General features: G+C 37.7%; 1 protein-coding gene across 5 annotated transcripts in view; it reads right to left on the bottom strand.

Moving 5' to 3' along the window:
- The window catches only part of NUMB (NUMB endocytic adaptor protein), a 177,670-nt gene that overhangs the window by 16,548 nt on the left and 138,163 nt on the right, over positions 1 to 22,959 (bottom strand). For 3 of the 5 annotated variants that reach the window (XM_024737746.1, XM_024737748.1, XM_024737747.1), the window contains exon 5: positions 21,559 to 21,633. In XM_024737746.1, coding sequence (XP_024593514.1) covers positions 21,559 to 21,633 — 75 coding nt within the window. Of the gene's footprint in view, positions 1 to 16,020; positions 16,054 to 21,558; positions 21,634 to 22,959 lie in introns of all 5 variants that reach the window. The other 2 variants (XM_024737744.1, XM_024737745.1) reach the window with 1 other exon arrangement.

Here is a 22,959-nt window from a genome sequence, read left to right as displayed (position 1 = left end):
CAAAGGAAGATAAAGAAATGTCTACCATTCTTCACTATACATGTCCAAGCCCAGCACTCCTCAATAAGGCATGGCCTTATTTAAGTGAACTGTATAATCCACTCTGGGCTCCGTTTCCACCACCACAACAAATCTGATGAGAGCCTATTATATGCCAGGCAGTAGAAATACTCGAAGAGTTCACAGTCCATTGCAAGGTGACAGATAAACAAAAAATAAATAATACAGTAGTAAGTGCTATAGTAGAGTTGAAGAGTTTGTAACAATGTCAGAAAGGAGGTATGGTCAAATCTATTTGTGGAATTGGGGGAAGGTTATTCCAAACTAAAGATTGAACTGGGTACTAAAATAATTTTTCTAGATGCCCCAGGTGGGGGTAGGAAGGTAGGGAAGTAATAGAGGTAGCGGACATTCCAGGCAGAAGAAACAGCAGAATAGGACGTGGAAGCCAACAATACAGCAAATCTGGGCTCTATAAATATGTCGGTGTGGCTTGAAGTAGGACAGGTGAGCGAGGCGCAGTGGAATATAAAGAGCAGAAAAGGCCTAGCCATGGAGGACTGTATGCCTGCTAAAGAATTCTATCTTAAATCGGTGGGCAGTTAGGAGCTACTAAAAGAATTTTAAACACGAATAAACAGATTTGCATTTTTAAAATATCACTTTGGCAGCAGTGTAGAGGGGTTGGAAAGAGACTGATGGGAGGGAGAAATACCACAAGATCCTAGTGAGAGAAAATGAGGGTTGAGCTCTCTTGGTTGAGATAGGAATGGAGATGGGAAAGTCTTAAATGGTAAATGTAAGAGAGATGCTGAAGACTCCTCTCTGGTTCCTGGCTTGGTAAACTAACTGGGTGCAGACGGTACTACAAACTAAGATAGAGAAAGAAGAGATGCAGAAGCAAGTTGGAGAGTGGGAGAACAGGATTTCAGTTTTAGACAAGCAAAGTTTGAGATGTCTGTGCAACATCCAAGCAATTGGATATACAGGTCTAAAGCTCAGTAGAGAATTCTAAGATGGAATTTTAGTTTGGGGAGACATCAATAGCGGGAGTAATAAGAGGGCCAAGGACAGGAGAGAATATTAATAATTAAGGAATTGGGAGACGAGTAATGAAATATCAGAAAAGGAATAGCCAGACGGACAGGAGAATGAAAAGAGATTAGGGTCATTGAAACTAAGGGAGAAGGGTTTCGAGAAGTAACAGGTTGTCCAAAATGTCAAATGTTGCAAAGTGACCAAGTTAAGGAAAGATGTGAAAAATGTCCACTGGATTTAGCAATGAGTAAGACACCACAGTGATAGAGGTTGTGGTGGTTATTTTTATGTGTCATATTGGCTAGTCTATGGTTGCCCAGTTGTTTGATCAAACACTGGTCTACATTTTGTTATAAAGGTATTCTGCAGATATGATTAACACTTACAGTCAACTAACTTTAGGTAAAGGAGATTACCCTTGATAATATGGCTGGGCCTCATCCAATCAGTTGAAGGCCTTAAGGGTTAAAAACTGAGGTTTCCCTGAGAAGAAATTCTGCTTCAAGTCTGTAACAGAAATTCTGCCTGAATTTCCAGCCTGCTGGCCTCTGTGTGTACACATACACACACACACACACACACACACACACACACACACACACACACACACACACAGAGAGAGAGAGAGAGAGAGAGAGACAGACAGACAGACAGACAGATGGTGGTTTTGTTTCTTTGGAGGATCTGACTAATAAAAAGGTCAAAGTCACACTAGAATGGGTTGAGAAGTAAATGAAAGGCAAGATGAGTCTACACATACAAAAAGAGCTATAAGGCGATGGAGGACAAGCAGAGGATCAAGGGACGTCCTTTAAGAATTGTGGTAAACTAACATGATATACTAGAAATAGAATGGATTTTGGAGTACGACAAATACAAGTCTGAATTCAACGCCACTATCCATAAGCTAAGCAAGTTATAGAGTCCTCTGAGCTTCCATTTCTTCATCTGTAAAGTATCCATAGGGTTGGTAAAAGGATCAGAGACATATACAGTATCTGGAATTTAAAGAGGGTAATAAATAATTCGTATTCATTTATCATCATTATATTAATAAACTTAAAAAAATTCTCCCAACAATAAAGCTTCTTGAAGGAGTAACACACACTTTCAACAACAACAGATCATGCTTATATGCTGAATGGGAAAAGCCAGTGGAAAGATGGAGACTGAAGGCCCAAAAAGAGTAATGTAGAGAACAAAGTCCTCTAGGAGGCAAAATGGGATGAGGCTAGGATACAAGTTTTAGATGGGAAGAGGGATGTCCCGTCCTTGAAATAGAGGGATGGAGTGAAGCCAAGTAAAAATGAAGACAGATTTGTAAAGGAGTGAGTGACAAGTTGAGGAAGTTCACTCCAAAGAGCCACAAATTCATCTGTCACGGAGATGAGATTACCCGATTTACTTTGCTAGGGAGAAGAAGGTAGACAGGCAGAATAAGCAAGCAGATTGACCATAGCGGTATTGGGGCGGTACAGTATAGTGACTCAGCACAAACTCTGGAGCCAGGCTGTTGTCTGGGTTTGAATTCTGGTTCTGCCACTTACTAGTATGACCAAGGGCAAATTACTTAACCTCTCTATGCTTCAGTTTCCACATCTGCATAATGATATTAATAATGTCACACACCTCATGGGATTATTATGAGGATTCAATAAATAAATAGATGTAAAAGGTTTAGAACTACGGTGGCCATATAATTTACTGTCCAAACTGGGACCACTTTGAAAGTGAAAGGGGACACTATTAAAACCCAGAAACAGGTGTTACGCTGGGGCTGTTCAGGCAAACTGGGACAACAGTCACCCCATCAACAACAGTAACTGCCCATATTTAACCAACGCTTATGTAGCATTTCGTATTTTGCTGGAACGTAAGCTCCATGATGGCAGGGTTTTTTCCATCCTTATTGTTCACTGCTATAACTTCAGAGCTTAGAACAATGCCTGGTACAGTGTAGGAGTTTAAGAAATATTTGTTGAAGGAATAAATTTGCTAAATGTCTGCTGTAGGAAATAGGAGACAGCTAATCAGTGACACAGAAGACTGCCAAAAGGCACTGAAAATCCTGCGTAAGAAATTTCAATTTGCAGTTATATCAGTATGCTCATCGTGCAAATGCAGCCTACAGTGTTCAGCATCAGAGGCAACAGACAGAACTACTTCAAGGTTGGGAGACTAACAGTGGGAAAAATAAAAGGTCATTTTAGAATGGGACTGTTCCCCATTTAGTTTCCTTATCATATACAGGGAAATACTTCATTGGCCCTATTAGACTAGTATGAAAATATCTGTACTTTTTGAGGTATGTCTTTATATTAATTTTTATAGTGTTGTACTAATGTATCAGTGAAGCATTGTATTTATCGTATTTCACAGCATCTGATTTCTCTAAATAGGCGAAGAAAACAGATAATATGAATTCTTCCATTTGTTCATACATTTGAGTGCCAGTTCTTGGATGTCAGTATAGTTTGCCACATTACAATTATTTCAATCAGGTATTGAGATATTAACACTCAAAGACACCTGCAGCTGAAATTAAGTCCAGACTTCCTCTCACAAATTCTAAAGTAGTAATGCTTCTGAACTATCTGTAAACTTTAGTGTCTTTCATTCTGATAATATAAACTAAGATTCCTAAACACTTTTTAGAGATAAAAGTCACAGAAGATGAAAGTTTTCCTTTTGTTTGCCCTAAAACTATCTACTTAAGCCAATACCTTAGGAGATAAGGCCAAAGTTAGCTAGCCACAGGACTAAAAAATGAGATAACCCAGAGTAAGTATGAAATATAGAATATACATACATCTTTAAAAACTTTAAAAAAATTTTTAAATTAATTTTTATTGGAGTATGGTTGCTTTACAATGTTGCGTCAGCCTCCACTGCACAACAAAATGAATCAGCCATACACATACAGATATCCCCTCCCTTTTGGACTTCCCTTAGGTTACCACAGTGCATTAGGTAGAGCTCCCTACGTTACACAGTATGTTCCCATCAGCTGTCTATTTTCTACATAGTATCAATAATGTATATGTGTCAATCCCAGTCTCCCAATTCCTCCCTCCCCACCCCTTTCCCCCTTGGTATCCATACATTTGTTCTCTACGTCTATGTCTCTATTTCTGCTTTGCAAATAAGAGCATCTATACCATTCTTCTAGATTCCACATATATGCGTTATTATACGATAGAATATACATACACCTTAGTGACACAAACACCCCTTAAAAAAAGACTACATAATACTTCAGACATCAATAAAAATGTGGTAGGGGTAACGTATATGTGACACAGTAAGAATTATTTCATCACCACGGTTCCAACGCTTTTTATTTTAATAATAATTTCAAGGTTATAGGTAGAATTCACACTGAATAGTGTTAATGTATGAAAAATAGTTTTACAACAAAGAGAAAACTGCTTATTCTTCAAGGAAAGAAAATGGGTCTAACATGAACAGAATTTCAGTAACTTAGAATTTAAACTGAGAAGGATCAAACTACCTCATGAGTGAAAAATGTCAAATATAATTTTCAAGTAACCACTCAACTCTCTAAATATCCATTTTAAAACTAACATTTCCCTTAAACACCTTTTACTTTGGGTAGATATAAACCAATACAGAAATTAAGCAGACTCTGACACTGGAGAAAATGATAGCAGGAAATGGGTCTATTACAAATTATTAAATCAGGAAACTTACACTGCAAGTAAGAGAATGCACAGGTAATCTTAACGTGAAAATACCAGTGAACAAAGACAAAAAGGTTGCAAAAATGACATGGAGATAGTAACTAAACAAACTCAGTACACTAAGATCATTTCCCCTAAATATAAAAGCTACTCACAATAAAAGGCAATGAAATAACTAATTACAATAAAGAACTGCCATCTGCCTACCTATTAATCTCCAGGGGGTTTTTGTTTTGTTTTGTTGTTTTGTTTTTTTGGTAGACACCACTTAAAAATTTTTTTAAATGGATGGAGATCACAAGTTGGTAGTGTGCTCAGTACGCTAACAGATCCTCACAGTCACTCTTCTGTTTTACATGCTGTTATCTGGGGAAGTACTTCGGATTTCCAGTTGGAGAAGTATGTTTCTAAACTGTTTAAATCATGATTAGAAAACTTTTCCTGTGAAGGACCAGGTATCAAATATTTAGGGCTTCGCAGGCCACACAGTCTATGTCACAACTACCCAACTCTGCCCTGCTGCACAAAAGCAGCCACAGACAATATGTAAACAAATGGACATGGATTTGTTCCAATACAACTTTATTTATAAAAACAGGTAGTGGGCCATAGTTTGATGACCTCTGATATAAATCATCATAATCCCTGGAAAGTGATTAAACCTATTTTGGAAAGACAATTCATTATATTGAAATACTAGAACTGTTTGGAATTGTCCCTGAATTCTTTTTCTTTTCTATTTTTAAACAAATGTGCTTATATCCTATTATTTTAAACTGAGACCCAAACTCAGGCACAGTCCAACTCTAAAGTTCTATGATTCCTAAGGCCACCAGTGAGATAAGAACACGCAATTAATCAACATAAACAGAAGTGATATTTGGAGGCAAGACAACTGTGTTGGGCATATGACAGACAAGAACAAAAAGGTGTTCTAATGTAAGCCAAAGCGAAGAAATGCTAAAGACACACAGAAGCATAATTTGGCATAGCTATGAAATGTTAAGAAGCAACAGCAGCGAACAGACAAATTTGGGCAGGAAGGGTAGAGCAAGTCACTCTTTCTGAGCAACGGCGATTTGCCATTCTATTGTGCAAAGCTCTTCTGCTACACACCAAAGAGGTCTTCAAGGGTACCCAATATGTAAAGAATCTCTGGTCGGTCTTTCTGTCACACCTACACACAGAGATAACCCAGTCATTATGGAGTAATAATGATATATTCGTAGGCAACCATGACACGGTGTGTCTTGTAATGAGTGAATGAGAGACTTCCTTAACAGGAAACTTGGCTTCTTCTTCTTCTTTTTTAATCTGAGAGGGCCTTCATATCTATCATTTGATGACATTTGAATTTCTGAACAGAACTGTGTAACAAATAAATTTTGTCTTATAATTCCAAGATACAGTAATGTACCTCCGAGAAACACAACTTTCTGTAGGATTTGAGACTGGTACTATCTCCAATGGCTGCTTCCTTAAAAGTACAGTAACTTTTAACCTGCACTTTCTTAAGTGAGAAGGGCCTTTAAAGGCTTTTGGGGAAAAAATAAGGATAATAGCACGTCATGAACCAAACAACAAAGGCGAGATTTTTGGAGGCTATTTAGCTCTCCTAGTTTATAAATCACTTTTAACTGAGAGAAGGGAACTTAGAACAGAAATTATTCTAATATTAAGTTCATTTAAGTTCATACTAAGTTCATATTAAGTTTCAAATGCATATAATAGAGTGAAAATTCCACAGGGACCTCAAATTCAACCTGTCCAAAACGAAATTCATCATAACTCTTCTCACAGTGAATGATTTCCCCACCACCTTTCATCCATACCATAAACTTGGGTCTTATCTTCTGTCTCCTTCTGTATATCCCTAGGTTGAATAAGTGAATGAGTCGGAGCAGGTTCTCTGTCGCTCCAGTGGCCCTGTTAATGCTGTTCCTTCTATGCCTTTTTCCTCTAACTTAGTTTAACTGGAAGTCACAGTCTTAAGTCTCAGCCTTAGGTATCATCTCCTCTCAGAAGCCTTAATCACAATCTCCAACATTCACTGTCCTTCTCTGCTCCAATAGTACCTATTATTGTTACACAATTTGTTAACTACCTTTTTTTACCTGTCCGGTTTTTCCCACTACAGGGTGAACTTGAAAGCACTGCATGTGTCATTCACTAACTCAGACATTTTGGAGCAGCTACTATGGACCACAAACTATTCTAGGCATTGAAGATTCAGCAGTGAACTAAATTAGGTGAAGATCTCTGTCCACAAAATGTTTATGTTTTAGTGAGGAAGAGATAAAAAAAAACCCAAATAAGTAAAATGTAGGCTATGACAAATGGTGATAACCCCTATCAGAAGAAAATAAAGCTAGGAAGGGGAATAGTGAGTGTCTGTATATGGAGGAGGGTGGTATTTGAAATTTAAAATAAGGTTCTCTCAGTGACTGCCTCAGTGAAAATGGGGCTTTTGAACAAATGGGAAGAGATGAGGAAGTGAGCCATGCATATATCTGGATGATGTGTGTTCCAGATTAGCGGTTACAGTAAGTGCAAAAGTCCTGAGGTGGAAGCATAGCTGGTATGCTCAGGGAACAGCAAGGAGGCTAGTGTGGCTGGAACACAGGAAGCAAGAATAGGAGAAGATAGGAAAAGGGACAGAAATAATGCATGTATAATGGCCTGCTAGGCCTAAAAGACTGGTTTTTACCCTGAGTAGCTCAGGAAGCTACTGGAGGATCTAGGGCAGTGGAGCAACACAATCAGACCTCTGTCTTAAAAAGATCACTCTGACTGATATCTTGAGAACAGATGGTAGGGGGACAATAATGAAAGCAGATTGTGTAGAACATTAATGCAATGATTCAGGTGAGCGGAGAAGCTGGCTTGGACCACAGCAATAGTGGTGGAGGGTAGTGAGACAGGAACTGTTGATGGGATGGATACAGGGTAAAAGAGAAAGAGAGGAGTCAAGATCAGATCCAGGATTTGCGGCTAAAGCACATGGACTGGGATGGGAAAGACTAGGGAAGACTAATTTGGGAGAGCGTTTCGGAATTTGGTTTGTGACACATTAGTGTGAAATGTTTAATGATGATGATGATACTGACACATCCATATGGCAGGCTATTCTGTACACTTTGCTTATATTTACTCATTTAATCGTCACAACAATCAGGTGAAGATGGAATTAGTATTATCCTTTTTCTATAAGTGGGGAAGCTGAGGTACAGAATAGTTAAGAACCTCTCCCAATGTCACAAAGCTAATAAGTGGCTGAGCCAGGATTAAATACAATTAATCCAGATCCCCAGTCTGTGTCCTTGACCCCTATGCTATACTGCTTCTAAGATGGAAGTACCACTATGGAGTTTAGGGCAGATGTCTGGAGACAGAACTTTCAAAATCATCAGCATAGAGATGGTATTTAAATCCATGACACTGGATGAGATCATCAAGGGAGAAGTGTAGGTAGACAACAGTCCACAGACTAAGAAGTAGGCATCAACACAAGGGAAAATCAAGAGAATATGACACCTGAACTCCAAATGAATAGACTGTTTCGAGGAGCGGGAGGGATTTGGCTGCTACATCAAATGCTGCTGATAGGTTGAGTAAATAAAGTCTGATTAAACGAGTTTAATAGGGGAAAGGAGAGCAGAAACTGAAGGCACCAAGAAGAAACCTTTTTTTAGAAAGATGGTTTGTTTTAATGCTAATGAATGATCCACTAGAGAAAGAAAAACTGATTATGGAGGAGGGGGGTAGCATTACTAGAATGACTAAGAGCTAGTATAAGAATCTTGCGGAGGAGTTGGCCTCAGCTAGGAGCACAGACAGTTCATCCCTTGAACTGGAGGGAAAACAGAGTATATATGCACAGATTCACGTAGGTAAGTAGATGTGGTGTCATGTTTGAGAGTTCTCTTCTGGTTGATTCTATTTTTTCAGTGAAGTAGGAAGCAAGGTCATCAACTGAAAGAAGAGTAAGAAATTCTGGAGGTTTAAGGAAAAGGAAGGAGGAGTCAAACAGTCATCTGAAAATGAGAGTAAACTGGACTTAAAAAATGGAGATTGTCTCGCTCATCTTTGATCTGGATAGCCTAGCACAGTCCCTAGTATGTTTTAGACACTGTGACTTGAGGCTTGAGAACCACTAAGTCTTCATGAATACAAATAAAAAAGGTAACTCCAAAGGTTAATGAATTTTTTTTAAATCTAGAAAAGATCAGTGGCCAGGGCATTTGACATATTAGCTGATCATGTCACAGGAAATACTGAAACCAAGGATCAATGGAAATCTTCTGAGTACTCTTGGGATTGTCTTTTTTCTTCTTCAGAAATTTGTTATATTGCACTTCAAAAGGATAAATAAACCAAATCCTAAAAGATGCAACGAATAAAATACAAAAGAAGGTAAAATTTATAGAAGGGCATGAGAATTTAAAAAACAGAAAGGAAGAAAAGGAAAGAGGCAGCAAGTGATATTCCCTCACATGTAAAGGAAAGGATCCAGAGTGAAGATAAGCACTGAGTACAATTTGCCATTGAGGAGAAAATTTAGGAAATCTAATTAGAATGTAGATGTGAGTACACTGACTTAACAGTGGTCATAAATACCATGAAATGTTTTACTCTTGATACTTAGTTGAAAACAATATAACCCTGCATTACTTTTCAACTATGTATTCTCTAAAACATAACCATTTCTAATGATGCCATTTAACAACTGTAACAGCATCAAAACTTGAAAAATTATATCTGGCAGTACATTAACAGTATCTGTTAAAACAAATATTATAATATTTTTGGTGCTTTTTATACAGTTAGAAGTGGTTAACACACACACACACACACACCCCACCACAATCAAATAATAGCCCAGGGAGGAGTTCACAAACTCAAACGCCTACAGGGTTAAAAGCGGCAACAAAATGAGTGAAGCAGGCTGAGTGTAGGGACCATAGGGAGTTGCAGGGATGTGGCAAACAAGCAACCAAAGGGCACAACTGGTACTCAGCTCAAGCCACTGTTGCTACATACAAAGCATGCCGTTTTGCCAGATCTTCCATTCTTAAGATAGATGTAATAGTTTGGGTTTTTTTTGCGGTACGTGGGCCTCTCACTGCTGTGGCCTCTCCCGTCGCAAAGCACAGGCTCCGGACGCGCAGGCTCAGCGCCATGGCTCACGGGCCCAGCCGCTCCGCGGCACGTGGGATCCTCCCAGACTGGGGCACGAACCCGCGCCCCCTGCATCGGCAGGCGGACTCTCAACCACTGCGCCACCAGGGAAGCCCAGATGTAATAGTTTTGATGTAAAAATTTTCAATGTTTGAAATATTAGCAACTAATCCATATTTATGAACTGTGCGCAGGCCATACAATGCATGTTTGTGGGAAGCATTCAGGCCCTTGAGATGTCTAGTGTCCCCTGCATTTGACACTTCTCCATTCACTATAATTAAAGCCTATCCGAGGAAAGCAGAGGCCAACACTTCTGAATGACAGAACAACACAGGGTAGGTGAAAGAACTCTGCACTAAGTTTCAGAAAACTTTGGTTTCAGGGTAGGCACTGCCATTTACTACTAGCTGGGTGACCTCCTTGAGCTTGTTTATTTATTTGTAAAATGTAGTTTCATGAACTATCACGTCTAATTCACTGAGCTGTTGTGAGTAACAAGTTAGAAAGTAGGTCAAAACACATCACAAACTATAAAGTTCTATATAAATACAAGTAGATGGCTAAGAGATAGTAGAGAATATATACTGGTCTCTGTCCCTGGTTCCTGGCACAGACCTCCTGAAATCCTTGTAATTTCCTAAGTGATAAGAGCACAACAAGCATCTCTTGTCCTGATATTTGGTCTCTGACCCCATCCCTGACACAGGGCTCCTAAAACCCTTGTAAATTCCTAAGTGAAGGGCATCTTTTGTTTAATGAGACAACCCTGGGTGGGCTCCTGGATGAGGGCTTGTTGCCAGAACGACCAAGCCATGATGAGAAGCTTAGGATTTTCAGCCTTAACCCCTATCCTCTAGAGCGGGAAGAGGAGCTGGAATTGGAATAACCTATCAAGCCTATGTGAGGAAGCTACCACAAAATCCCAATAGTACAAGGTTCAGAGAACTTCCAGGTTGGCAAACACATCCACATGGAGAAGGTGACACACTCCAATTTTACAGGGACAGAAGCTCCTGCCCTTGGGACACTCCCAGACTTCGCCCTATGTATCTCTTCATCTGGCTCTTCGCCTGTATCCTTTATCATATCCTTTAATAAACTGGTAAACATAAGTGTTTCCTTGATTTCTGTGAGCTGTTCTAGCAAATTAATCAAACCTGAGGAGGAGGTCATGGGAACCTCCAATTTGTAGCCAAATTAGACAGAAGTTATTATGGGTAACCTGGGGACCTACAATTGCAACTGGCATCTGAAGTGGGTGGGAGCAGTCCTGTGAGACTGAGTCTTTAAATCTATGGGATCTGACACTATCTCCAAATAGACAGTGTTAGAATTGAGTTAAATTGTAGGACACCTAGCTGGTGTCACAGAGAATTGTTTGGTTAGGGAAAAAATCTCTACACATTTGGTGACTAGAAGTGTTTTGTGTCAGTAGTCAAGGACACACCCAGGAGAAAGACTCACAGGAGGTAGACTGAACTGAATTTTTCTAATACAATGGCTTTAAAAAGAGACCTAATAGGGTGGCCTGAAAACATTTTATATCTCTGTGTTCAGTCAGTTCCTCATAAAATGGTAATATAGATTACTTAGCTCATGAGTTTCCTCAAATACATTAAAATTTTAATATCCTTTTCAAACATTAAGTGTCACGTAATTGCTTGGTAATAAAATATTTGCCGAGTATGGCCAAATACACTAGAAGCTGTATGTAATACTTCCTAAAAAGCTGAGTACATTCTTGACTTTCCTAAAAAAATGATCAATTTAATGTAGCTAAGTTTAGAAAAAGGTATTTCAGAGCCTCAGGGTTTTTTTTTCCTTCTAAGATGTGTGTAATCTTACAATGGGTTAATAATACAGCCCTGTAACACACCCAGGTTTATCTGTTCCTCACTGCTAAAGCTTCTGAAGGTACTGCTCCCATTTGCTGGAGGAACAGGGAGGTCAGGCCCCTGACAGGAATAGAACAGGGTGGTCAGGTCCAGGATGCAACTTAGGGAAAAGCAGCAGCAGTTCTCCTGGCCATGATTTACAAATTCAGAATCAGGGCTAATAATTCTCCCATCTACCTACTTTTCTCCAAATGTGTTTGATGGAAACACTCGATAACTGTTGTTCTCTTTATCTTGGACCATTAAACCATACATGATAAGAAGGCTAAGAAAGTATCAAAATTTATGAGGAACTCTACTAGATAAAAACTCCCTATGAGATTCTTCATTTTTAGCTTTCATCAAAACACAACTGACCTAGCAAACTCAACAAACCAAATCTTTTTCACCAGACTACTTCTTGTAGATTAGTGTGAATGTGAGTTGAATGATGCCAACTTGAAAGGTTTAAAAGGCTCCAAATTAAAGAAAAGTTTTTCACTTAAAATTAAGCACATTTCTGGAAAGTTATAGGTGATGGTTTTTTCTCCCTTGATTTTCAAAACTCTTTGAATGACTTACTGTAATTTAAAAAAATTGTACATAAGAATAAAATTGCCTGGCCATAAAAAGAATTCTCACAATAACATAAGAATTCTGTATTGTATCTCTGTGAGATGAGAGTTGTTCATTAAACTTATTGCAGTAATCATTTCATGATATATGAAGTCAAATCATTATGCGGTACACCTTAAACTTATACAGTGCTGTATGCCAATTATATCTCAATAAAACTGGAAGAAAAAAAATTCTGAGGTTCATGTTTGTTCACATTATGGGATCAATTAGAATCTTTTAAGAAAATCTCACTAGTATGGTTTAAACATCTCTAAATAAATAAAATGTTAGTCTGAACCACTGAAAAAGATTCTTTAAAACATTAACTAGTAACAAAGTAAACTGACAAGAGACAAAAATCCAAAATTAAATTACTACCTTTAGGGACTTCCCTGGTGGTCCAGTGGGTAAGACTCAGCGTTCCCAGTGCAGGGGGCCCGGGTACATTCCCTTGTCGGGGAACTAGATCACGCAGGCATGCCGCAACTAAGAAGTCTGCATGCCAAAACTAAAGATCCCGCATGCCGCAACTAAGACCCAGCATAGCCAAAACGAATAAATAAATTAAAAAAAAAAGTACTACCTTTAAAGAAGAAAGAAAGTAAAAATGAGTTTCCAGGAAGCTCTTAACTAGCATCTTTTAAGGTTAAATCTTTTAAACTTTGCTTGTAAATAATCTGAAAACTGAGTGATTGTATAGCATAGTGATTAAGAATGTAGACTCTGGAATCAGATTATCTGGGTTCAAATCCTAGATTCTACCACTTATTGTATCTGTGGATTCAGGCAGGTCCCTTAACCTCTGTAAACTTTAGTTTTCTCACTGTAAAATGGGAAAATAATAATTTCAGGGTTACTGTAAGGATTAAGTGAGATAATTCATAGTTTTCTTTCTCATACCATATGGATTTGCCATGTAGCAAAATGCAGTGAAAACAGCTAAGAAGCACAGTGTGACCCAGTTTGGTGACACTGTAGATGCACAATGACCCCATTATTTATAGCAATGAATATTGCCACCTTGGAGGTGATTCTCAAGTGAGAGCTATCTTTGTTCTTTAACATCATGTTATAACCTTTTAAAAAATATACTTTAACATGTTTTTTCTATAAACCAAACCAATATTTTCTCCTTTAGCTTTCTCTATCTAGCCTTCATGGACAAGAAAGACTTTTACTAAAGTAGATATACTAAAAACTGATCACTTAGAAGATAATTAAAATTGTATTTTAACTGGGGTGATGTGAAATTGCTTTGAGAAATTCTATTTAGGAAAGAATAAATGCTCCACCAAAAAAACCTGTTTAACAATTATAGTGTCTATTTATAATGATGCAAATGTCTATAGGATTTATTCTTTCTAGTTATAGATCCTACATTCTACGGACCTGTTAATTTGACTCAGGCTCAAAATATCTACTAAAAAATTTTATTGTGACATGTGTGGGTAAATTATATGACTTTTTATTTCAGATTGACAGAAGTTACTGAATTAAACCATTCAATCTAAAATCCTTCAAATTTGTTTACATTAATATAAAGGTGACCTAAACCAGAACATGTTAAAAAAAAAAAAAAAAGGGTTACAACTAAAATATTTAATTGAGAAGAAAGCGGCAACTAATAATTTTTTTTTTTTTTTTTGCAATACGCGGGCCTCTCACTGTTGTGGCCTCTCCCGTTGACGCGCAGGCTCAGCGGCCATGGCTCACGGGCCCAGCCACTCCGCAGCATGTGGGATTTTCCCGGAAGAGGGCACGAACCCATGTCTCCTGCATCAGCAGGCGGACTCTCAACCACTGCGCCACCAGGGAAGCCCTAAAATTTTTATAAAATTGTTCTTTAGGGACTTCCCTGGAGGTCCAGCAGTTAAGACTCCGAGCTTCCACTACAGGGGGCATGGGTTTGATCCCTGGTCAGGGAACTAAGATCTCACTCAGCCACTCCGCAGCATGTGGGATTTTCCCGGAAGAGGGCACGAACCCATGTCTCCTGCATCAGCAGGCGGACTCTCAACCACTGCGCCACCAGGGAAGCCCTAAAATTTTTATAAAATTGTTCTTTAGGGACTTCCCTGGAGGTCCAGCAGTTAAGACTCCGAGCTTCCACTACAGGGGGCATGGGTTTGATCCCTGGTCAGGGAACTAAGATCTCACGTGGCATATGGCAGGGTCAGGGAAAAAAAATCGTTCTTTAAAGTAACAAAACCACCCAGTGAAAAATGAACTGTGATGGGATTTTTATATTCACATAAACTTTTAGTAATGTACACTCAGTTATACAATGACAGTAGTTTTTTCTTATACTCTCTCAGTCTGACTTATTTTGTAACTTACTCAAAACTAGACAATGATAAGCTTAGACACAAAAGTGTTAGAAATGTATTTATCTGTAATACAGATAAATACATTCTGTACTGTCATCATATATATATATATACATATACACTTTTTTTTTTTTTTTTTGCGATACGCGGGCCTCTCACTGTTGTGGCCTCTCCCGTTGCGGAGCACAGGCTCCGGACGCGCAGGCTCAGCGGCCATGGCTCACAGGCCCAGTCGCTCCGCAGTATGCGAGATCCTCCCGGACCGGGGCACGAACCTGCGTCCCCCGCATCGGCAGGCGGACTCCAACCACTGCGCCACTAGGGAAGCCCTATATATATATATATTTTTTTTAATTTTTATTTATTTTATTTTTGGTTGTGTTGGATATTAGTTGCTGCACGCGGGCTTTCTATAGTTGTGTTGAGTGAGGGCTACTCTTCATTGCGGTGCGCAGGCTTCTCATTGCAGTGGCTTCTCTTGTTGCAGAGCACGGGCTTTAGGTGCATGGGCTTCAGTAGTTGTGGCACACGGGCTTAGTTGCTCCGCAGCATGTGGGACCTTCCTGGACCAGGGATCGAACCCATGTCTCCTGCATTGGCAGGTGGATTCTTAACCACTGTGCCACCAGGGAAGTCCCATCCTATATATTCTTAATTCTAAGGAAATTTGAACAAGCATTCTTTGAAAAGTATCTACATAAAGAACATTCCACATATGACAGACATTTGGTAGACTACTAATTAAGACAGTTTTTCTTAGGTTACCATCCCAGGTTAAAGAGTACAGGATCCTCAAAGATAAGTTTATGTACTTTCACTTACTTCGCCTGAAATTTAACTTGGATTGAAAAAAAGTAATAGCAATGAATGTAAAATTTGGGATACACTTAATTTTCACTTGAATTTAGTATTTCTTCCCACTTCTCTGTCAATATTGAACACTAAGTAAAACTTGTTAAAAAACTCAACAAATATGCTAATATGAACAATTTTGCAAGATCAAATTAAATTTATTTTAACACCTAGTCTTGAGGAAGCAATTCTTTTTTAACCTACTTGATTTATTTATTGGACTTTCCTAGGAATCATCAGATTTAGTATCAACAGACACACAGGTAATATCATAGATAGCTTTCCAATTCATTAATTTACATATTTAGTCAAATCAATTCCTGTATTACAAAGAAATCAAAGCTGTACTTCTTTTTCAAAAAATGTGTCAGTGCTATACTAGGGGTGTAACTCCTTATAAAGCAAGCATGAATGTGGCATCAGACTTACTTTTCCAAAGAAGCCTTTGAAGAACTTCCTTTCCTGGAGGAACAGGGGGACAGGTCGAGCGCTATTATTGTATGGGCTAAATGTCCCAAGGTTTCACAGCAATAAGCATATACAGAGGTTGGGTGAAGGACAAAGTAGGAGAAGGGGAAGGGAGTGAGAGTTTTAAAGAGTTATCCATAACAGGAGTGACCGGGAAAAAGGAAGGGTGCATGAAAATGCAGCGAAACATACTGTATGGCCTAATAATCCGCAGAAAGAGAAGAAATCAGAACCTGTATCCATGCAGAGCAACTAGTTACTTTAGCATTCTCTACTGACTTTTAAAACAGAGATTATTCAAATTTGGCAGCAGAGAAAAAGACTAGGACATACTGGTTTGTGAGATTTGCATTTAAATTTTCGTAATAGTGAGTGGTAAATTGATCTGTTCACATACATTTTTCAATTTAAAATCAGTGGTCAAATATGTGGAAGTCACCAATGAAAAAACCAGTCCACACTCAAATGATCACAAAGTAACACTAAAAAAATGCTACACTTAAATTATGAGTGTGAAGGGAGGGTCCTTGTCAGACTTTTTCTTGCTGAGTTCAAGATGCCACTTTGAGAATTCTTACTTATGCATTAGGACAGGTTTGTATGTATGTGTGTGCTGATCAATTCCATAGCAACTGTGGGGAAATAATAGATATGTTCTATTTCAAACACAGAATAAATCATCTATAAAGAACACATGGCCAATGCTTTCACTGGAGCTGAGAAAACTAATATATTTGAGAACCAAACCACATCTGTTAACCACAACTAAAATTTGAAGAATAGGGTTGTTTTCTTTTTAAATGCTACTGTTTTAGAAGAAAGAAATTTGTACTGACAGTTATAACTATACAATTCTAAAACTACATAGGTAAAAGAGACACAACTGTCTGTGGTCCCAGCACCAATTTTTAAGCATATACAAACCTTGAAAACTGCTCACCATTTAAAATCTGAAGAACTTATGCAAAGTAGATGAGTTCTAACTCACCCAAGCTAGCTTAACTTTAACATTTCCTAGTTTTGGTTGAACTATACTTTAAGCCTTCACCTTTTATAATCCATTATTAATAGTGAATAAATGTCTAGACAAAGACAACTCTACAGAAATTTGACTCATAAAACTCATTCAATACTCTCAAACACTGAATGGTTTGTTTTTTCTCTAGGTTTTGAAAATCACAAACAGCAACATATATTTCCATAAAATGTTTTGAAATAAGACTAAGTTTATTTCTGCTGCCAAGTTTGGTGACCCTAGTTTCGTTAGACTTTTAGGTAACCACCAGCTTTTAAAAGATGCAGCCCAAGTTAAAAGATTCACCATTCTTTAGGGATAGGAAGATGTGGGAAGGAGATTCGTTAATATTTAATTTAGCTCCCAGAAAAGCTCCTGTTAAACATGGAGTTTGCCTTCTATTTATAAAAGACCTCAGATGTTAATGAAAAAAGTTGACGTGCAAAATGCATCAAAAGACAGTTATTAGAGTAGAGAATAATATTAATTAAAAAAATTAAATTATGATTCTTTTACCTGCTAAAACAAGAACATACATTAAAACAAATTTATCAAACAGCAAATAAAAAATCAACATATTAGAAACTGGTAGTGTAATGAAACTAGTCTAAAACCAAGACAGAGAGGGAGAAACACAGAGACAATGGGAAGAAAAGACATTTTAAAAGGAAAGGCATCTTGCACCAGTATCAAGCAAGATAACCAAAGGTCCAATACACTTTTTACAAAATAGATTGATAAATGACAGTACTCCTCCCCCTGCAACTAACTCTGCATTAAGGCAATGAAAATGGGCAATAGTCATTTCTGTCATTTATCCTATACAATCTAAGTCCCTAAGTGGCTAACTGGTAAAATTACGCCACAAAGTAAATGAATGGCAAATAACTGTAACTAACTTTATGCATATAAAGTAAAAAAAATTTAAACATATTTATGCTCTGAGAAGCATATGTTGTTTAGTCACAATATCTTTTCATTTGAAAATATTAAGTATGCCGATAACTTCTAACTGAAGTTAAAGTAATCCTAAATTGTAAGGGACTACTTGGAAGGAAAAAAAAAAACTTGCAAATTATCCTGCTTCTTCAAGCCCGCACAAATTTAAAAAGCGCTAGAATGTTACATTTTTAGTTCAAAGATCATTTGAGTGATAGGTTTAAGATGTTTGTTTTCCTATTTAACTGGTACATCTGAGCTGCATAATTCTTTAAAGTTAAAAACTTTTTTGGCATTCAAACTTGTTCCAGACATGCTATTTCTTCTTTAATCTGTAGGTCTGTACATTTTTACATTTGCTTCCATTTATTTGAAACGATAAGAGGAATATTTATCATCTATGAAAATAAACAAACATCTCCAGACACATAGCTTTTGGCACAATATAAGCATCTGGCACAGTAGATTATACATGTTTGTTAGATGAATGTTCGGTAAAAGAAGGGAAAAAGGCATCTAGAAAATTCTGTATAGTAAAAATATGAAAAGACAAAAAATGAATTTTTGTGGACTAACATGATCTGAGATGAACAACATCTGAAGACTTCCAACTTTCTGCAGCCTTTTTCATACAGCATTAGAAAGGGTATTAATAGAAGGGGAAGTTCCAGTGAGTATAATAAATAGGAAATTGGCACTAGTCTCCCAAAAATTCAATCTTATTTTTAAAAATACTTGTTTGCCTGTGCAAAATTATTATACAACACTTGCTCCAAGTCTCCTGGGTAGGGTTAGTCTGAAGAATTTTTAAAAATTTCTTGAATCAAAAGTTCAGAAGTGGTCAATCTTCCTTCAAAGTTCAAAAGTTTAAGTATGTCCAGAAAAGCAATCCAAATATGCATAATTTCATTTTAGTTGTCAAAGACCACAGGGAAATAAGGATTTTTAAGAGATATGCAAAAGGGTTTCATAAACTTTAAACATTAAATATAACATTGTTATGATTATTACGAAATTCAATTTGACCCCCTATTGAGGACTGAATTGTTTCCTGTATATTTATTCCAGAAATATTTTTTGAGTGGCTACTATGTGCCAGACACTGTTCCAGGCATAGATATAATTTTTCAAACAGCAATTTGGTTCCGATTTCTGGTAAAAATAGAAACTTATTTTTTCGATAATTTTATTATTTAAATAAGTCCTGTATCTCAAATAACCACGCTTACAGTTTCCAATTTCCTTGGTTAAAACCAAAAGGTAAAATAAAAAAATTCACTCAACAATCAGTTTTAAAACTAGACGGCTTCCCTGGTGGCTCAGTGGTTAACAATCCGCCTGCCAATGCAGGGGACACAGGTTCGAGCCCTGGTACGGGAAGATCCCACATGCCACGGAGCAACTACGCCCGTGCGCCACAACTACTGAGCCTGTGCTCTAGAGCCCGCATGTCACAACTATGGAAGCCTATGCACCTAGAGCCCATGTTCTGCAACAAGAGAAGCCACTGCAACGAGAAGCCCACGCACCACAACGAAGAGTAGCCCCTGCTCGCCGCAACTAGAGAGGGCCCAGGCACAGCAATGAAGACCCAACGCAGCCATAAATAAATAAACAGATAGACAAATAGATAGATAAATAGAGGCAGGCACTCTGCCCTTACTAAAAATAAATAAATGAATAAAAATAAAACTAGACAGTGAATAGTGGCTATCTCTGGGACTGCAAGAGATTTTATGTACTGTTTTTGTTCATTTGTATTTTACAGAATGAACATATACTACCTATGTAATAAAGAGAGGTTTCTAATTAAAAGTAGGTTAAAGAAAACTAGACAGTGAAGAGGACTGACTGCTCATTAAACAACTAAATACCACTTCTTAATTATCTTCTGGGCAAACATAAACCATCCCTAGTTTTTCCTTATTTAGAGAGTAAACATGAAGCCATATGCTGAATTAAGACTTTCCAAAGGCTCATTCCACAGTGACCTTCCAAATGTTAAGTTTATGTAGGCTCTAAGATTTTAATAACTATTTAAGGTTTGTTTCAGGTCTATCTAGTCTATTCACTGGTTCATCTGTTGTTTTCAGTTATTAGCATTATGATGTTTAATGACTAGTAGGGCAAATCATTGCATTACTTTTTAAAATGTTCTTAGAAAATCTTATTCTATTACTGAACTTAGAATTATTTTGTTAAATAAGAGATTGAATTTAAATTTCCTGGAAAACTGCATTATCTGAGGCTGTATTTAACTGGGGACTATATTTACGTGGACACGGCAAGTCTATAAATTATTATATAAAGTCCCTTTAACATTAATGATGATTAAATGGAGAGCACAGATAGACTAAGAAGGGCTTCAAACATTTAAGAATTTAAATGACCAAAATCTGCAGTGAAGGGTATGTATGTGTGTCTATATATTGTTTTGTTTTTTAGTTTTTTGCATACCATAATCAGTTATTTTTCTCCTCCTCTCCTTTCTATAACAGATTCAGACATTTGTTCGAAAACATAATCCACTTCTCTGAGTTGGTTGCTTCCTTGACTTTGTATCTTTTATATTGGGGAACTGTATGTAAGAGGTCATATAGAATGTACCAAGAAGCAGAAAAGTTTTGATTAAGCAAATTGAGGGGGAAAAAAAGCACTCATTAGTAGCCAAATTTGTGGCAGCCCACCATACCAGCAAACCCAAAGCAACAAGTATTTAATGCTGTCCTGGGGCAAGGGCATGCAAAAGTAATGCTTAAAGCTTTCACAGCAAAGGGGGAAAAGGCCACACATTGGAGAGAAGGTTGTGAAGAGGGCTGTCAGAATTTAAGAAACATTCTTCAAACCTATCCAAAATATGAAGTTAACACTTTAATCTTAACATTTATGAACTCTGAACTCATTCTCTCCTTTTATTAAATACACAGGCATGTGCCTGGGATGTGTTCTATGGCATAATAGGCAAAACAGACATTATTTATTCTGGAAAAGGACTCTCCATTTCAAGTATGCTGAAGTTTGTGCAAAAGGCAGGGAAATACATTGTTTATGTTAGAGGAGTATAGAGAAGGAAACTGGGGAGTAGCAGTAATGATAATTAAGTCTCCCCAAAATGTAAACCTCACCTGCTGTCAACACAGATATCTCTATTTTATACTTTTTCCTGGAGAGCTGTTTCCTATAGAGTTAAAATCAGTAATTTATAACCCAGTTGTCACAGTTAGGTTAAAAGACTAACTGTAATAGTTTTATCCTGGTTTTAGAATATTATTCATCTATAAGAATTCATACCATTTGTTTAATATGGGTTCTGAATTAAAAGTATCTTTTACATAATGTCTGGCCTAAATTGAAGAAGTTGGTCATTGTAACTTACAACTTTGGATGGACAACGTGAAATGCTCTTTATTAATTAGCCCACATATTTTGCCTTAAGAGAAATACTGTTCTTACTGGATAGTGGGTCACTAAAATTTACTGAGCAAAATCTTCTGAGAAAATATTTACAGCATATAGATCAACACTGGCAACCATCAAATACATACAGCTTTCAATCTTTTTACAGCATCTTCACAGATGTGCATTCCTCTTGATTCATCAACTTCTACATGCCCAAGGTACTGTAGAAAGAAGAGAAAAGTTACAGCTATTGCTGTTTACTGAGTAGCTGCTATATGGCAGATATTACATGGTAGAAAATTGAATATTAAAATTCCTGCACTCAAGAAACTCACAGCCACTATAGAAGAGTTAAGGTAATGTTACTTTACTTACCCTCAGTGTCCTCATGTGACTGAGATTTAGAATAAAGGTCTCCAAGAGCTGTTATAGAGGAGTAGGCGAAAAAGTACATGATAAGCACTAAATGTTACCTGAATCTATTGGATCTGAGGCATAACAGCCTATGCTAGACACAGTTACTATATCTCTAAACATAAAAATAGTCCTAAAACAAAGTGTGTGTGTTTGTGTGTGTGTGTGTGTTGAAAAGGTACAAATAAAAAAACAGTTACTCAAGGGCTGAAGAGATCACATACTCCTTTTATGGGAAGCACATAAGAACAGGGCAGAAAACTAAAATTTTAAGAAGGTAGTGAGTGCATCTGAGCTTTAGAAGATGTGCAGAACTTGAAGAAGCTGTATTGGAAAGGTTGGGAACCTATTTTAGGCAGGTAGAATTTAACAAAAGCTATAGGTGTAGAACAGAGTAACTATATATCAGCAAATATTCCTGTCTGGCAAGAATATGAGGTATTTGCAGCTGGGGAATTTGAACACTGAAATGAGTCTGTACTTAATCCTAGAGGCAATGGAGAGCTAATAAAGCTTTTTTTGGTTTGTTTTTGCAAGGTAGTAATATTATTCAAATTGTACCTTAGTATGGGAATAGTCTTGGGTTAGAAAGCACAAAGGATGATGGCAATATCACAAGTGCTCTCTTTTAAAAGGAAATTTAGAGTCTGGTTCTGGGTAAGATGGAGTAGACATACATTACCCTGTCCCACCCTCCGAATGAAACCATAAAACCAGAACAGAATACATGGAAGCACCTATTTGAGTTCTCTGTAAAGAGTATAAGATGAATCAGAGAAGAATACCAGAATTCAAGGTATTTCTGAACTGGCAGGGAGTTTACCTTCCCTGCCCCTCCTCCCCTTTGGTACCTCCAGCCTGAACTTTACACAGCCAGATATCCAAGTGAGTGCTATGGCACAGACAGAACTCTGGGAAAAGCACTCTAGCTCTGGCCCAAGGACCAGGTAAGGTAACTCCTTATCCTCAGAGAGTATAGGAATCCCCCTCCCTTTTATTTATCTTTTTTTGAACTTTCACACCCCAGTCCCCAGGAAATTCCGTGGTGGTGTCGGTGGTAGCAGCAAGGGAAACCTGCAAGAGCCACACACCTCTGAGAAAAGGCGGCTGTCCTCCATTTAAAGAGACTGTGA

This window comes from Neophocaena asiaeorientalis, unplaced genomic scaffold (genome assembly GCF_003031525.2).
Source record: "Neophocaena asiaeorientalis asiaeorientalis breed wild unplaced genomic scaffold, Neophocaena_asiaeorientalis_V1.1 scaffold49, whole genome shotgun sequence".
Classification (NCBI taxonomy): Eukaryota; Metazoa; Chordata; class Mammalia; order Artiodactyla; family Phocoenidae; genus Neophocaena; species Neophocaena asiaeorientalis.
Note: the sequence above shows the minus strand (reverse complement) of the source record. Positions and strands in the feature narration are given on the sequence as shown.